Source organism: Typha latifolia, chromosome 4 (assembly GCF_019914945.1).
Source record: "Typha latifolia isolate L0001 chromosome 4, TyphaL0001v2, whole genome shotgun sequence".
Taxonomy (NCBI): domain Eukaryota; kingdom Viridiplantae; phylum Streptophyta; class Magnoliopsida; order Poales; family Typhaceae; genus Typha; species Typha latifolia.
This window is the reverse complement of record NC_133089.1, coordinates 17,052,508-17,069,748: the sequence shown is the minus strand read 5'-3', so window position 1 is coordinate 17,069,748 and position 17,241 is coordinate 17,052,508. Positions and strand designations below refer to the sequence as shown.

Sequence of the window (17,241 nt, the reverse complement as noted above, 5' to 3'; positions counted from 1 at the left end):
GAGACACGTGATTACATTCGATCTCACCAGTTACTGGAGAGGATCCGGCTTCGTATTCTAGACGGACGTCCAATTAGCAACGTGCTTGGATTACGGATTGGCAATTTACAAATGTCATCAAAGGATAGGCCAAAATGACGTTAAACATCCACTTATTCTGTCATCAAATAAATATTTATCGAGATAGAAGATTTAGATATAATTATAAGCTTAAGTTGCAAACAACCTAAGCTAGTGGTGGTTGGTGGGATCTTAATGCATTTATTAAGTTGCATCATATAAGATGGAATTTTGATAATTTGGTATATTGTATGTAGACTTGAGCACTACTCGAGTATGATCATTGACATATATATATATATTTTTGATAATTTTAGTGTTTGGCGGGATGTCGTTATTATTAAAATAGTCGATCTCTCAAAATATATATATATAGAGAGAGAGAGAGAGAGAGGAGAGAGAGAGAGAGAGAGAGAGAGAGAGAGAGAGAGAGACCTCCAGTGGCGAAGTCGAGAGACTGTATAGACGACTCGCCTCCTCGATCCACGATCTACACTAATTCGATATTGTACGAGACTTCGAGGCTACGAATCTTGTCGCTATCGCTTGAACTCCAAGCAGTAGATCCGGAGTTAGGTACGAGTGCGGCGCGCGGTCTCTTTCCTTCTCTTTCTTCTTCTCTCTGTTCCAACCCCTTTCGGCCAATAGTGTGGGTCACCTCAGTAGTTGCAGTTGTGGATCTAGCGAGGTTGATCGAGAAATCTATTGTCGCGGCAGGCATTTCAGGTGTTTTCTTGTGTTGATGCGATTACAGGTTGGGTTTTGCGATTTAGTTCCTCATTCGAAGTCTTTTATTGGTTCCGATACTGTATTGGAAGCTCATTTCGTGTCGCATTTGATGCTCTTCTATTAGAAAGGTGTGAGCTTTGCTGATGAATCTTAAGTGCCTTTTTTGATTCCTCTCTTTCTTGGCTGGGGAACTTGTTAACCGATTTCAAACCGGAAATTCTGGGAGAGAAAATTTTGGTTGTTTTAGAAATGAAAATTTGAATTTGGACGTAGTTGAGCATCTATTTTTAGTTCTTTGTTAGATCTTTTAGATTTTACATTAGTTTTTGAAAGAAAGAATGAGTTGCTTGTTTGTTTGGGGGAAAGGATGAAGAATGCTGATTTTGCATTTGTTAACCTGGTTCGTTGGCATTGGGTTTGCAGTGGAGGAGAGGTGGTTAGGGAAGGACAATATGCTTTTGAGTTGATAATTAGCTTGATTAAAGGACAATGTCGAGGATTCCCAAGTGGAAGAGTGAAAAGACCAAAGTGAAAGTGGTCTTTCGGCTACAGTTTCATGCTACACATGTGAGTTGTGCTTTTAGAACGTGCCTTTCTATTTGCTTTTCTTTTCCTTGTTCAAGAATTAGTTGGCCTTATAGACACTCATGGATGTGTTATTTCACTTTTAAGTCTTGCTTTGGATAATTAATTGACTTGCACATAATCTTTTCCCTTGACTCTACTTGTTGAGGCTGGTAGTAGGGTGCAGATGAAATCGAGTTTTTGCTAGAAAACAAGATAATAGACTTGAAAAGAACCCTCATATTGTTTGCTTGCATATAAAAAGTACAGCTTAGATAATACTCGCTATTTTGGTTATAGGAAGTTAGAAAAAACTATGTTGTCTTTGGTTCAAATTTGTGCGCTAATGCTTACTTGTTGCTCCAGTTCTTGATCATATACTGTTATCGTCTTACGTTTGTGGGTTCTTAAGTTAAAGTGATGCTGCATGTAGGAAATTGTTTAATAAGCTGTCTCTGTTATTGCCATCTCTTTCTGTCTCTTACAGCTGCTCTTTTACCAGCAACTTGTTATCAACTCATTGATAAGGAACTAACTTGATCTTTAGTCACTTGTCCTTCATCCTTTGTATGATGAAAAGTGCTGATTCTGATGTAGTACCAAGACATTCCTAGTTTGTTTGATTTTACTATATTATAGGATTCCTTTGTTCCCTAGATCTTGTTTTAATGACTTGCCTTCTCTGCTTTGTTTTTCTGTTTATGTGGTCCCTTATTTGTATTGGTTTTCTTACTTGCTTTTTTCTCCTTCTGAAGTAATTTAATTATTTTTAATGGTTTTATTGCTTTGTTTTATGATGATGAGCATAGAACTTGTCCTTCATTCTTCAGCTGATCATAAACCAATTTACTATATTATAGGATTTCCTTGTTCCTTAGATCTTGTTTTAATTACTTGCCTTCTCTGCTTGGTTTTCCTGTTTAGGTGGTCCCTTGTTTGTATTAGTTTTCTTACTTGCTTATTTCTCCTTCTGAAGTAATGTAATGATTTTGAATTGTTTTATTGCTTTGTTTTATGATGATGAGCATAGAACTTGTCCTTCGTTCTTCAGCTGACCACAAACCAGGGCTAAGGCTAAACTATTAGATAAACAGTTAGCCTATACATAAGAGAATATGCTGCCTCCACACTGCACTATAATAGATAATAGTATTATTATTCAGCTCTACCTTTTTTTCCATGACTCTAGTGCTGCCTCAGGGAATTGTTTTTGCATAATCAATATAAGTGTAATTGCCATTTTTTTTCTCATTTTTCTGTATATCGAAAAGTGAACTTTTCTTCCTTGTTTCAGATTCCACAGACAGGATGGGACAAGCTATTTGTATCCCTTATTCCTACTGATGCAAAGCAACCAACTGCTAAGACAAGCAAAGCAAACGTGAGGAACGGGAACTGTAAATGGTCAGACCCAATTTATGAAACTACGAGGCTTCTTCAGGATACAAGAACGAAAAAATATGATGAAAAGCTCTATACACTTGTGGTGGCAACGGTACCTCCTTATATTTGTCTCTATATATATCTAATATATATTGGAAGCCTGCATGTTTGTCATTTATGTCTCCATTTCTACTGAAACAAGAATCCATGAGATCTTACTAACGAGTGGATAATTGCATCACAATTTGTCAATTTTCACTATAATCAGGGGCTTTCTCGGTCTGGTCTTCTTGGAGAGGTTGACATCAACCTTGCGGACTTTGCTGCTGCACTGAAGCCTTCCTCGGTTGCATTACCTCTGCATGGTTGTGACTATGGAACAGTTTTACATGTGAGAATTTTTTGTTTGATTAAACATTTTCCCCATAAGTTCCTTGCTTTCTTTAATATCGCTGTTTGTATGTCTAGTTAGTAATTGCTTTTCACTCATGTGCCTTCAGTATGCAAATCAACTATTATGGTGATCATAATTGCTTCAACCTTCTGATTTTGTGCTTTTCTCTTATTATATCTCAGGTAATTGTGCAACTTTTGACTTCCAAAACTGGCTTCAGGTGTTGCTTTAGTAACTGAAAAAAAGAGGCTGGTTTAATTATTATCAGCTACTAGTCTTACATGTGATTGCACACTTTCAGAGAATTTGAGCAGCAAAGGGAGCTCAGCGTAAAGGGGTTTCAGAAGATATCCAACCAGAGAAGTCATAATCCTCTGGAAACCATAACAACTTCTTCAGAGTTTGCTGGGGATACTACAAACAAGGTTTGATATACTTTCATACTCAAACAGATTTTGTATGGAATGTTCCTAAAACACCAATTTATACTATGAAAAAGAATCTTCTTTGGAAGAAAGCAATACAAATAAAAGAAAGTTTCTTCTGATTATATAATCCATAAACATATATCCAACCGGCATACCATACTTGAATTGTTGCACACTTGCAAAATAATGAATTTCTAGAGACTAGAAAGCATTAATTTTTTTCACCAAGTGACACCCTCTGGGGCTGTATTGCACTCCACCCCGCAGGACAACTTTCATTTTAGACTTTGAGCCTTGAGATATGAGCTGCTCTCTGGTAAACACTCTCACCAGAAATTCTTCATCATTAGTTTCACTTTTGTTCTTCAAATGCTGATAGAAGTGCTTTTTAGTAATTATGTCATGTTTATATTAGATCATTGTCCTCCAACCTGTCTGCTTTGCCACTAGGATATACTGCTATCTCTCCTTTTATCAACAAGCTAGCCAAACCATGCAACAAAGCAAGCAAGTAAAAGAAGAAATATAGCCATGTACCCTCTTTGCTGTTGAAGAGTTATTGTTCGGGGACTTGCAATTCAGTTCTTACACTGAATGACCTGGTGGATAGTGAAACCTGATAGCACCATTTCCTTCTACATAAATCAATTTTAATGATATCATTATGATGCCTTCTTGTAAAAGTAATAAAATATTTCCTTGTTTCTTTTGATACTTCAAAAGATCATTTAGCTTTTATGATGAGGCTCAACCATTCAATTATTTATTATTAGCACTTGCATGTGGTTTGGATATTTGGCATGGAAATATTGAACATCAATCTGACACAAATAAAGGGAACTAAAGGTTTGGTGGTAATGGTTGTAATAAATATTCAACATCAAATGGGTTTGGATTATCTCCACTGTCTGTGCAAAGCATGTTATCTGGGTATATGCAACTCAAAAACATCTTTCTCTATTAGCAGAATGATGTTCCCACGTGATATTCATTCTCTCTATCACTGGAAACAGGTCAATGCAAGGGTTGAGTTCAAAGAAGACCATGTCGAGCTTCCTGCTGGTAAAGAGATGGCAGAATCAAATGAAGATTGTGCAATCTCAGCTGCTGGACTAGATGGTTCATCATATACATCAGATAGCTTATGTGCTGAAAAGAATGACATTTCTGGTGTACATGAAGTTGATAGTTTCAAGAGCAAAATATCTGGTGATATAGGTGGATTTCCCCTCATTTGGACTTCTGTAACTAAGAAAGAGGAACAACGTAGCAATTGCCTTCCAACCCAAGGTAGCAACGAATGGACTTGTGGATGGAATTCAGACTACTCTGCTGATAATGATTTAGCAACTGCTTATGAAGAGAATAATATGCTCAGATTGAGATTGGAGGTTGCGGAGTCGGCTTTTCTACAGCTCAAAACAGAAGCGAATACACTACAAAGCATTACAAACGAATTAGGTGCAGGAACTCAAAGCTTGGCAGAACAGCTTTCTTTTGAGCTTGATTCAGGAAAACAACTGATGAAGGAAGTCTCTATGTTAAAATCTGAATGTTCAGGATTCAAAAATGATATTGAAAAATTAAAATCTCGCAATGCCAATAAGCCTACCTCTTCTCTTATGATTAAATCTGACTTAGCAGATGCTTCTTTTGATGGTAAGCTTGTGAATAATTTTCTTGATGGAGACCATAAAGTGCATGATGTGCAAACCAAATGGCTTCAGGCTCTGTTGCTTATCGAGAGTAAAGTTCAGGAAATCCAAAAGAAGACTTTCCTTGGATACTGCGAAAATGATGACTTTCACTTTCTTCATGCTGATTTTGAGGTTCTTGAGTTTGTTCTTGACAGCCTTAAGCAAAGTATTAGCCAACAACGGGGTCTGGAGGGATATGCTAGAGCACAATATTTCGAAGACAGGAGAAACTTTTTAGATGGTTCCTGTCAGTTTATTGATACACATGACCCCCACAAAACAAATTTGAGTGCAGAAAACATGATGGAAGAGAAAATATGTGAACTTCTGCAGAAATTGGAGGAGTCAAAAACCGAAAAAGAAAGCCTAATGAAGGAAATGAGCCATATGGAGTGCTACTATGAAAGATTAATTCAGGATCTTAAAGAAAGCCAGAATCAAACAATAAATGAGTTGGAAAACCTCAGAAGTGAATATTCTTCCTGTCTTTATACAATTTCTCTCCTCCAAGAAAATATAGAGAAAGGGCATCAGGAAATGAATGAACAGCTGATGAGGTTTGTCAAAGATAGAAACACTTTAGATTCTCAAAATAAAGAACTTGAGGAAAGGGCTCTTGTTTTAGAAACTGCACTCAGAAGGGTTCGCTGGAACTATTCCGTCGCAGTTGACAGTCTGCAGAAGGACCTCGAGTTACTCTCATCACAGGTTCTTTCATTGTATGAGGCAAATGAAAATCTTACAAAGCAAGCCCTCACAGATGCTGATGAGAACTTTCATGAGGAACATACTAAATTATATCTGGTAGATGAAGTCCAAACCAAAGAATTTCAAAGCAAGGATGAAGCATGTGCAGATGAAATTGACTCAAGTAATCCTTTATGGGAAGCTTCACAACATTGTTGCATCCCGATAAAGAACCTTGTTGTCCATGCTGATCTACCTCCAGAAATAGAGAAGCATGAAGTATCACTTGAAAGATCTGCTATTCTATGGTCTGATGATTTTCAATCAGTGGATAATGCTGACACTGATAAGCAGCAGTTAAATAATGAAAATGGTGTAGAAGAGATAAAAACACTTCGCCAGTTAAAAGAGCTCTATTCAAATATGGAAGCTGAACTTTCAGAGCTGCATGCAGCTAACATTCAGTGGAAAACTTTCTCAGATATATTACTAGAAACATTGTATGGTGCAACTGATGGGATTACGTGCATGAAGAACAGAATAGTTGAACTTGAGCAGCAACTCGATCATTCAAATAATGTTAAGGAAACTTCGGTTCTTGACTTGCATAGCACTTTGGATCAGACCAAAACTTTGTGGGAAGATGGAACTAAATATATCTCCAAGTGTGATGACTTGACTAGTAATCAAACTCTGCGAGCAAAGTTCCAGGATCTTTCAGCCCAAAATACTTCTCCAAGTGAAAAGTATGAAAATCTGATGATGGAATGGAGAGCTTATGAGAGCAAGTATAAGGTTTGCACTGAGGAAAGGAACAAACTTGAAAATTTACTAATACAAGAAAGTCTGGAGAAGAGTCATCTTCAGACTGAAATGGACTCGATGAACAAAGACTATAAGTCATTGGAAGAGAAGTTTTATAAGCAGACCTCACTGACTGATGATTTTCAGAAAATTGTTGCTCATCTTCAAGGGGGGCTGAATAATTTATACTCCAACATGATCTCCTGCAATAGGCAAATTGGCACCTTTGATTTCAATGATATATTTCTACAAGACGAAGTGGAAGGAAAGACTTATGCAGCCATTTTCTCACATTTGGAACAATTCCAGAAGCAAACTTGCCAGAAAATTCTCCAACTTCATCAGGAGAAGAAGGAGATGGAGGAAATGAAGGACTCTGTCAGAAGTACATTGAAGATTATGGAGTCAGAGATGTTTGACATGAAGCAGAGGTTTGAGTCTGATTTGGAAGCTTTGACAGCAAAGCTACAGATCTCCACGGAACTTAATGAAATGCTTCAATTAAAATTGAGGGATGTGACATGGAAGCTTAAAATTAGCTTAGAAGCTGAAGAAAAGCATGCAAAGATAAATAGAGAGTTATCATCAAGAGTTGAATTGATGGAAGTTGAAATACAATGTGTTACTAATGAAAGCAGGGATCTTCTCCAAAAGGCGCAGATATCTGAAGGCCTAAAGGAGGAACTTGAAAGGACCAAAATTAGTCTTACAAATTGTAAGCAGGAAAACAGAACTTTAGTGTTGTCAATGCAGTCCAAAAATGAAGTATTTATGCAGATGGAGAATGAACTTAGAAGTGTAAAAGAAAGTCTGAGATCCACTTGTGAAAATGTGCACATAGAAAAGGGATTGAGAGAGGAACTTGAATCTGCAATATCTAATATAACATTGCAATTAAAGGGAAAAGGTCAACACCTGGTTTCTTTCAATGAGCAAAAAGCTGAACTTGTTCAGCTGAGGGATTGGGTTTTGGAAATGGAAAAGGAAAATATTCAAATGCAGCATCTTCTATCATGCAATGAACAAAACCAAAATATATTAAATGGTGAGAATATATCCCTCCGTCTTCAAGTTGATGAGCATGAAAATTCCGTGGCAGATTTTCTTGAGAATTTATTGGTCGCTGATATTCAAGTTATTTATATGAGAAGTCAAGTGCAGGAACTTGTCAGCCAAGTCAAGACACTAGGAAAGGACCATGAGGAGCTCCATATGAAGCTTACAGATTCTGTCCTACATTTATCTATTAAAGATGAATTAGTTGATAAAAATACAAGACTATCCACTGCTCTGCAACTACTGCAGTCTGAACTTGATAAATTTACTCATGAGAAGGAAAATCCTGTTGATCACATCATCAAAAATCTTGCAACTTGGATTGTTTCTGGAAATATGAATTCTGAAGATGCAACTATCCATGCTGATAATTGTAAAGGAAAACAGAATTTTGAAGATGAGATTTTGCGTCTCACAAACATACTGGTCAGCCTCGAAGAACAGGTGGACTATTTAAGATCCTCCAGAGATGAATTAGAATTTACAAATATAATACTTAGATCCAAGATTGAAGAACAGCAACTTAATATATCATTTCTGTTGGAATGTGATCATGAGTTGAGGAAATTAAGAGAGCAGCATAATGAGCTTACTCACAAACTTTTTGAACAGATTCAGAAGACAGAAGAATTTAAGAACTTGTCTGTTCATCTAAGAGAAATGAAAAATAAAGCAGATACTGAGTGTAATCAAGCACGTGAAAAAATGGAGAAAAAGGGATCATCATTTGCCACGCAAGAGTCTCTCAGAATTGTTTTTATTAAGGAGCAGTATGAGTCGAAAATTCAAGAGCTGAAAAATCAGCTCTATGTTTCTGCGAAGTATGCGGAAGAAGTATTATTGAAATTGCAAAATACTCTTGATGAAGTTGAACGTGGAAAGAAAAATGAGGCTTCTCTTGCAAAAAGAATTGAGGAGCTTTCAGTGAAATTCTCGGATATGGAGACAGAGCTACATATGGTACAGATAGATAGAAAAGAATTGATCAAGGCTTATGATAGCATCAAGACAGAGCTGCAACACTCTATCTTAAGCCTTGACTACTGCAAGGAAGAAAAGCTGAAGCTTGAAGATTCTTTGCAAGAATGCCATGAGGAGAGGGAAAAAATGGTGGTGGAACTTGGCTTAGTTAAACAGCTGCTGCACAATATGGCAGCTTCTGATAACATCCAGTCAGAAGGAAATCATGGATTTTTCACTCCTGAAATAACACCGATTGGGCAACGTTCTGGAGGCATTAATTCTGTATTTGAAAATGTTTATGAAGAGATGTCAAGCATACATTCTGGAAAGGGTACAGCACTTGCAGCCTGTCTTGATCCTTTAGATAATGTAGATGGGAGGGATCTCCGGAATACAAGGTTCTCATCAGGATCATGTGGAGATGGTCAAGATCTTGATCCAGGTTGCATCAAGGAGAGTGCATTCATGAGTTCTCTGTCAGGTTCACAAGCCTCGGAGGTATTTCATCAATCCAACATTTTTTTCTTGACTTCACATAGGTGAGATTATGCATGTTGTAAGTTTGTTGTCACAGTGGTGCAGTCCATATAAAGATTCTTGTCTTACCTCTGGATGCAAATGTTGCTCACTAGTTATTTGATATTTTACTATTTCTATGTTTGCACTCATATATTATTTTAGCCTGCAGAGAGCTGCACGAGCAGTGAGCCAGATTTTGCAACAATAGAGAAGTTTCCACTTGGCATTCTGTCTTGTGCCATGTGATCTTGTTTTATAATATACCATGTTTAGAAACAAGTTGGTACCCAGAAAACATATAGTTGATATAAAGGGCCAGCCAACTGTATCTATCATACATGTACTTCTGTGGCTTTGTTACAATGCCAGTGGAACTTGTATGTTGAACTTCATCAGCACTCTTCTTGTTTTATAGATATTTATCTATCCTTGTTATTTTCACAGAATGGTAAAAGTGAACCTGAAAGAAAGAAAGTTTTGGAGGATAACACCATTGACAGCATTACCATTGAGGAGCATTTCAGAGAGCAGCAAAGACTGAAAACTGGGATGAAGCTCTTTCAGAATGAGGTATGTTGCATTCAAGCTTTTGCCTTGTAGTGCTGGATAGGAACAGCAATGTGAAGCCCAACATGAGTTAAGATTCGCATAAAATATGTCAAATTGGTCCAGACTCCAGATAAAGATTCATCTCTTCATATTATTGCTTAGTCCATCATTTTCTGATGTTAAATGTCAATATTAGCTGGAATACAATTGCCTGTATTTCTGACAGCTTTTGGGTGACCCCATAACCACTGCAATGGCAGAATATAATACAGTCTTAGAGTAGTTGATTAGATATTATTGTAACGAACGAGTACATCTAATGAAGTTGACCACTGCAATGGCAGAATATAATACAGTATTAGAGTAGTTGACTAGATATTATTGTAACAAATGAGTACATCTAATGGAGTTGGAATATTGATGGATGATTGAGGCCTCTTTGAGATGTTATAAGCTTTTGTGAGGTATCTACATAGGCAGAAGAAAAAAAAAACATGAGAACTCTGTATGATAATCTAGTATATGTAACATGGGCTCCGAATGAGTCGATTAAAATGGGAAAGAGATTATATTGAAAGCTTACAAAGGACAGAGACCGAAGAGTATCTCATTTGATGTGGTGGGAGGATTTGAAGCTACTTAAGACTAAAGATTTATTAAGACCTGGATGATATACAATGTCAGAGTAGAATAGTTATGCTTAACCTAACTGATGATATGGCAAAGCAGAATAGCTAAACTTAACTAACTAGATGATACTCATCTGTTAATAGGCAGTTGACCTTCACTTGTTTTATGCAGTTGGAGAGATTGAAAAATGAGAATTTGTCTTCTCTTCTTCCTCTTGTGGATAATGAAATTGATGCATCACAACATGGTTTACAAGGAGCATTATTACATCTTGATATGGTATGCCTATGTTTCAAATTCCTGAATGGAAAAGAGTAATAGAGATAGCACCCCTTGCTTACTGTACAATTATCTCCTCTCTCAGGCAAATGAACATTTGAAAAGTACTCCTTTATCTAAGGAATTACCTAACACTGGTAATGCCTATGGAACGGTACTTGCATTGGAGCTTGAATCTGAAGCAGCACTGGGGGAAAAGGAAGAAACAGATGTTCATTCTGAGAGGTAATAATGTCTGTTACTCAACATTAAACTTTTTATCCTTATTTTCAGTTGTACTTTTTTAGTTTTAATATATATTTTTTTTCTTTTTCTCCATTCTATTTGTTCAAATTGAGGTAGAGTAAGATGGAGGCTAGTCTGCTTGCTATTCTGTAGGAGTTTTAAGTATGCATAACTTGAAGCAATATTAACATTGCTATCTACGGGTTCCAATATTATATCCAACAAGCTGTTCTTTGGATTTGTCTTCCTTAGTTCCTCTTATACTACATGGGGATATGTATGTGCTTCTTTGAAACCTATTTCATGAATTTGATCCAGATTATTCTTGCCTTCTTTTTCCTGTCACAGTCTTGGAACTGATTATTAATTGGGCCTCATTCCAGTTATCTTAACTGAAGGAAATTTAGGGAACACTCTTAGTCAGATGATAGTCCATGTACCAACGAACTCTCAGGCACATGGAATAGCTGTTGAATTATGGGACACTCAAACAGACGGATACTTTTCCTTGAACTACTTACTATATATATCGATGCACACAAAACGAGTCTTGTGCTTCTTAAGTGTTCCTTTATGTTAGCTGACATGCACATTGCACAATGCCGTGATTTCTTTATCTATTTGGCTCAGTTCATTCCTCAAACAACATAATGATAAAGAACCAGATTTTCAAAGCTTTGGGGACACCAAGGAATTGATACAAGGCATGCTCGAGATGAAGAGAAGAAACAATGCTGTGGAAACTGAACTGAAAGAGATGCACACTCGGTACTCTCAACTCAGCTTGAGGTTTGCCGAGGTCGAGGGAGAGAGACAGAAACTTATGGTGACACTCAAGATTAGATCACCCAAGAAACTTTAAACCTTTTCCCACCATTATTGCCAAAAAAACAGCAGTCATTCTACGCGGGGAGGGAAACAATATTTTTCTGCAAGACACCTTTCCCGGGATAAAACTTAGCTTCTGTAAATATGAGTCTCAACTTGGTGTCTGGCATCACAGGATGTATATATATATATATATATATATATATGTATCATAAGCTGCTGCTTATCTTTGGTATTTCTCCAAAGAATTATTAAACTAAAAGTATTGGATTTTTATAGTTGATATCTCATTTGTACACCCTTTGTTATTTAGAAAGTGCGTCAATGTCAACAATCTCGATTTTTTTTTTTCTTGAACCGCCTTATGATAAAGATTGCAACAACGCTGTGATGCAATAAAAAGGCCTCGCGTATAGCTTGACCAAAAGAGAGGACGAATTGCGACAAACCATGAAATGAGGTCATTGAATTCGATCCAGGAACTCATATCTAGTTTTCATGTATGAATTTCGATGCATAGAGCACCCCAATCACAGGATGAATAGCAAATGCCTGATTAGTCCAATCACAAGGTTATCAACGCTGTGATCAGTACCGGGTTTCTGCTATCATTCCTTGTGCAGCTTACAGATCCACAGTTTTAATCATAGAATGGAGATCACCAACAAACTTTTAGATAAGCAAAATCATAAACCAAATAGCAGAGGGAAAAATCAACAAAATTATCGAACGGTTTACTCAAACTTGGAACCAAAGATAAGCAGAGTACAAGTTTAAGTTGGTCCATGCTGTAGCTTTCCACAATGAGCACCTAACCACTTCACATTTGCTCATATTGTCTACAACTAGTTAAACTATAGCTGTCTTTCCTAAACATGGAATTGATCGAAGAGCCAAATGGAAAATCCATCTTGCGGTGAGAAAGATAGCAGATATTAAGTGCCTGTTCTTCCCTGCAAAGCAAATAAAGTCATCATCCTCAGATTTTCTAACATGACTTCTAAAAGCTGAAAAGATTCCAGAAGACACACCCACAACCAAGCTACTTGACTCCAGCAGGGCTCAAGAGAGAACCATTACTCCCTGGAGCTTTTGCTCTGTGATGCTACTTTAGTTGCCACCTGCTCTTCTGACAAGGGTAAGTAGTATATCCTTGGAGAGGCCTTCGTTTTCTTAAAAAGATCATCCAATGTCAGAGCAGGTGGTTCGGCTTTCTTTGGAGGGGGCGGTGGGAGTTTTTCCCTCATGGAAGGCAGGTTAGACAGAGGTGGTGGTGGAGGAAGAGGTGGAGGAGGTAACTGCTGCCTTGGGGCATTTTGACGAGGGATAGTTTGATTGCTTGGGGTTTGTTGAAAGGGGGAGACCTTCGGTGTAGTTGGGCTGGGACTAACAGGCGCTGGAGATTGCAGTGGGGCATCAAGACGTAGCTTTACCTCTTGTGGATCAACAAAGTCAGCTAATAGATGGTTTCCACCATTGGGAGGCCACTGAAGATCATAAACAGCATTCCGAGTTGCCACAGCTTCCTCCACTGATGAATACTGGAATATGCCACAAAAAAGTCACTTAAGAAATCATACCACAAAAATATCCTTGGAATATCTAATGGCACTATCATCATTCAAAGAATTAAAAAGGCTCCAAAGGAATTTGTAGAATTCTATGATCAGCTGAAAATGTAACAATATCAATTGACCAAAGAAAAACCAGATAATTGAGGGAATAACCATCAAAGAGCTTGTTTGTTTGCATAGCAACTCATAATCGTGATCAAGATAAATAGCATCTGATATTGGGAAAAAGGGATTCCAGGATATGCAACGCCAGAAGCTGCATGCAGCTAAAACTAAATGTTTGGCACCCTACTGATTGCATGTTGATTTCCTAAATCTCCCATGAATATTCCTATCCCCTCTTCTCTGATCTTTGCCTCCTCAACCTTCAGATAGTTTGCAGTACTAAACGAGGCCCTCCTAGCTCAGTCCCCCACCCACAGACAAAACAAAATTCCACTATGGAGGGAGTGATTATATCAAGGCATGCAGCCAAAAATTGCAACAAAGATTTTAATATGCTAAAAACTGATAATATTTCCAGGACTTGTCAGCAGAAGAGGAAAAAATGGAACTGATGTCAGAAGAACTGTACCGTCACATAGCAGTGGGTCTTAATGTGATCCATCCAAAAACTACAAACAGACCCAGTTTTGCCAAGCAGCTCCTGCACTGCCTTCAGAGTAAAGGGTCGCACAAACCGATCAATTCTCAGAGTGGTAGTTGCAGTCTTCTGTGACGGTGGTACTGCAATGCATGTAGAATAAGCAAAATGCCAGTCAAACATTATCCTATGAAATTAATACTTAGAACGAAGAAATTGCAAAGGCTTACCAATGCGTTCCTTTGGGGAATCTACACTCAGAGCCGAGTCAGACCTGGTGAAAGAACGTTTTGGAGTAGGTTGGAACACATCCTTAGGTGCAATGGAACCACCAGCACTAGTTGTTTGTTGTTCTGGAACTTTAACATTCTCTGAGTTCCATCTGCGCTGTCGCTTAAAAGTTTCATTGTTGCCGACAGCTTCCGTAGCTGCACATTCAGCTAAAAGTTATTACAATGTTAAAATACTAAGAACATAGAGCATCGCATCTAAGTCATACAAAATGATTTTATTGAAGTAGAATATGGCTTGAGAGGAATGACGACCTAGTAACTAGAAAGAGAAGATAATTGGATATATGATAGTATTTAATTCAACAATAGAGTGAAAAGTTCAAATAATCACTACTTACATAAGATTAAAGTAAAAAAAAAAACTGAAAGGCCGAGAAAAATTGAACTAGCAAGTATAATGCAATGAAGAATGCAACATTAATGTCATTTGCATGTCTTAGATCATGAAAGGAGTCACCTTGCATTAGTTTTAATCTGATAAAGTGGATGGAGAAATGTATGAACAGGATATACAGAAGGCCAGTCACAAAAATATTCAATATGAACACTTGAAATGATGGGGATGGCGTATTTTTATTTAAAAATGGGCAATGCATTATGACATTCTAATGGCATCCAAAGTCATTAAAATAAGTAGTAAATGAAAGAGACACATTATCCAACAATTGCAAACTTGCAAAGCATTACTAAAAAGGAGGATACAAGCTCATTAATATTGATCACATGCTTATTGAAGTAACTAAAAATGAACCGGCAGACAAAGTTTTGTAAAAGAAAAATATGTGAGAGCTAAAGATGTACCTTCAATTTTCCTCTTCTCAGTAGAAGCTGCTGGCCTAGTTTTCTCTTCCAAAAGAACTTCCCTCTTTTCAGGAGGGAATCCACTAGTAGCAGCATCAGAGTGGATCTTTAATTTCGCATCATGGCCACCGCTAACATCAATCATTTTATCAAGTTCATGAGGCTTAATATTGGACTCAATCTGCTTACTTTCTGTTACATCCTCTTCCATTGATTCATCACCCGAACTTCTGTCTAAATTTAATTTTTCTGGAGAACCCCCATCAGCACTATCTTCCTTCTTGGTAGAGTCCACATTAGTAGTACATTTGTAATCTATTTCTTCCAAAGAGACCTGGTTTTTAACCAGTTCTTTGTTATCATCCGGTTGCTGTAAATCGCCACCTAAGAGAGGAATGCTGGATGATGGTTGCACCATCTCCGGCTTAACAACTTCTAGTTCTAAATCAAAATTATCAGCATTTAAGTTATCCTTTAGTTTACTCTTTTCAATAATTGATATAGAATCAGTAGAAATAGACTCATTTTTTACTTGAAACCCTAAATCTGGGCTGACCTCAGATACCTGATTTTTTGATTCCGACATGCTAGGCTTGACATCCTCATCGGGAAGCTTAGTATCCTTGTGCTCTTCTTTGGGTATCATAGGATCCTTATGCTCTTTTTCAGGTATTATAGAATCCTTGTGCTCTTCTTTGGGTATTTTAGAATCCTTGTGCTCTTCTTCAGGTATTATAGAAACCTTATGCTCTTCTTCAGGTATTATAGAAACCTTATGCTCTTCTTTGGGTATTTTAGAATCCTTATGCTCTTCTTCAGGTATTACAGAATCTCGAGTTGTATAATCATCGAGAATCACACTTTGAGTCACACTGTCTTCCAGGGTAGTTCCACCCACTGTTTCCACAGCTGCTTTATGGGATCCTCTAGCAGGCGTTGTATATTCATCCTGGAATTTAATTCCTTCATTGACATCTGGAATGCTATCAATAGTACCAACTGTTTTAGCACCAGCATTAGTTTCAACAGTTGTATGTGCGACAACTTCAGTATATATTTCTTGTGATGGCGGTGCTTCCTCCTGGTTGGCATTACCCTGAAGAGATGAATCAGTGTCAAAACCATTACCAATTTCTTCTTCTTCTTCTTCTTCTTCTTCTTTGGTCGCTTCCATCTCAGTTCGAAGAGCTTCATCCAACCTCCTCACCAAATCATCTTTCAAACCTTTTATTGGCAATCTCCTCCTCCTTAACTCGTCCTTTAACTCGGTAACCTTCCATTGATCAATTGGCTTGTTATTGAGCACGGGGAATGGTGAAGGCATCTTAGTCAGCTGCAACCCAATGAATAGGTATCTTCACAGCACCTACTCGTCATTAAATAAATAAAATGGTAAATTTCTTTGCTAACTTATAGGAACAAATAATTAGGTTTATGGACAATCTAACCAAGAAGAGGATTAAAAAACCTCGAATATGACAAAACCCTAATGTCAAACAACGACGGATTAAAGGGAAAACCCTAATGCAAATGCCAAAGTTCCAATCTTCAGACAAGAAAAAGCAATAAGAGAACTCACCAAGCAATCGGCTTCAAGAACCACCGCAGACGAAAGATTCCAAGATCAGGACAGAGCCGAGCAAGAAACCCTAATTCGAGAACACAAAACAGTCATTAGAAGGAAAACGAATCAAAATCCACTTGGAAATAATCTCGGAACAAACGATCCTTAGCACCGATCAGAGCCAAACACTCGAATCACCCATATTTTCCTGAAAACAAAAAACAAAAAAAAACAAAGCAAAACACAAAATAATCTGAAAACAAGAAGGTAAGAAGAAGGGGTAAAGAGCAAGACGAATAAGATGGATAAGAGAGGGTGAAGAAATTTTTCAAAAGGGCGAAGAGAAGATAAAAGGGTAATTTTTCTAGGGTTTCGCTCTCTGGGAAGAGGGGCTGCGTCTATTCTTCCGGAAAAAAGAAGAGCTTTAAATGGCGCTCGAAAGACCTCGACGATGTGATATGGTGCGGATATTGAAATATGCGGACGGTATCGGAAGTGTCCGTATGGAACGGACACAGGAAATTTACAACAATGTCCCTAATGGTTATCGGTAACTTGTGCATGGTTCTAAAACCCGAATCCGATAATAAATTATAGAGATCGGCATGACGTTCACCGGCCACGCCGACTA

General features: G+C 37.6%; 2 protein-coding genes across 9 annotated transcripts; one reads left to right on the top strand and one right to left on the bottom strand.

Annotated features, from left to right (window-relative positions):
• Window positions 1–443: 443 nt before the first annotated feature.
• Window positions 444–12,128, top strand: LOC140787455 (uncharacterized). Of its 5 annotated transcripts, none has more exons than XM_073136374.1 (11): window positions 444–814; window positions 1,213–1,356; window positions 2,648–2,848; window positions 3,005–3,127; window positions 3,313–3,350; window positions 3,432–3,555; window positions 4,572–9,263; window positions 9,729–9,854; window positions 10,635–10,742; window positions 10,828–10,967; window positions 11,598–12,128. In XM_073136374.1, the coding sequence occupies exons 2-11, from the start codon at window positions 1,279–1,281 to the stop codon at window positions 11,827–11,829; spliced, it is 5,862 nt and encodes a 1,953-aa protein (XP_072992475.1). In that variant the 5' UTR covers window positions 444–814; window positions 1,213–1,278; the 3' UTR covers window positions 11,830–12,128. The 5 variants fall into 5 exon arrangements, with proteins under 5 accessions (XP_072992475.1, XP_072992479.1, XP_072992478.1 ...); XM_073136378.1 differs by lacking the exon at window positions 11,598–12,128 and adding an exon at window positions 11,351–11,511; XM_073136377.1 differs by lacking the exon at window positions 11,598–12,128 and adding an exon at window positions 11,316–11,511.
• Window positions 12,129–12,508: 380 nt separating this feature from the next.
• LOC140787454 (uncharacterized) lies at window positions 12,509–17,047 on the bottom strand. 4 transcript variants are annotated; one of them, XM_073136373.1, is made up of 7 exons: window positions 16,626–17,036; window positions 15,612–16,412; window positions 15,047–15,380; window positions 14,183–14,380; window positions 13,944–14,095; window positions 12,827–13,336; window positions 12,509–12,748 (listed from the first exon to the last, which is right to left on the bottom strand). In XM_073136373.1, exons 2-6 carry the CDS (start codon window positions 16,368–16,370, stop codon window positions 12,872–12,874), a joined length of 1,908 nt encoding a protein of 635 aa, XP_072992474.1. In that variant the 5' UTR covers window positions 16,371–16,412; window positions 16,626–17,036; the 3' UTR covers window positions 12,509–12,748; window positions 12,827–12,871. The 4 variants fall into 4 exon arrangements, with proteins under 4 accessions (XP_072992474.1, XP_072992473.1, XP_072992470.1 ...); XM_073136372.1 differs by having other exon boundaries at window positions 14,183–14,392; window positions 16,626–17,029; XM_073136369.1 differs by having other exon boundaries at window positions 14,183–14,392; window positions 15,047–16,412; window positions 16,626–17,047.
• Window positions 17,048–17,241: the final 194 nt, after the last annotated feature.

Coding starts and splice junctions, on each gene's coding strand:
- LOC140787455 (XM_073136374.1), top strand. CDS start 1,279: ATGTCGAGGATTCCCAAGTGGAAGAGTGAAAAGACCAAAGTGAAAGTG. Junction 3,556..4,571: donor CTGGGGATACTACAAACAAG/GTTTGATATACT, acceptor CACTGGAAACAG/GTCAATGCAAGGGTTGAGTT. Junction 10,968..11,597: donor ACAGATGTTCATTCTGAGAG/GTAATAATGTCT, acceptor TATTTGGCTCAG/TTCATTCCTCAAACAACATA.
- LOC140787454 (XM_073136369.1), bottom strand. CDS start 16,370: ATGCCTTCACCATTCCCCGTGCTCAATAACAAGCCAATTGATCAATGG. Junction 14,096..14,182: donor TTCCCCAAAGGAACGCATTG/GTAAGCCTTTGC, acceptor CATGCATTGCAG/TACCACCGTCACAGAAGACT. Junction 13,337..13,943: donor AGACCCACTGCTATGTGACG/GTACAGTTCTTC, acceptor GGCATATTCCAG/TATTCATCAGTGGAGGAAGC.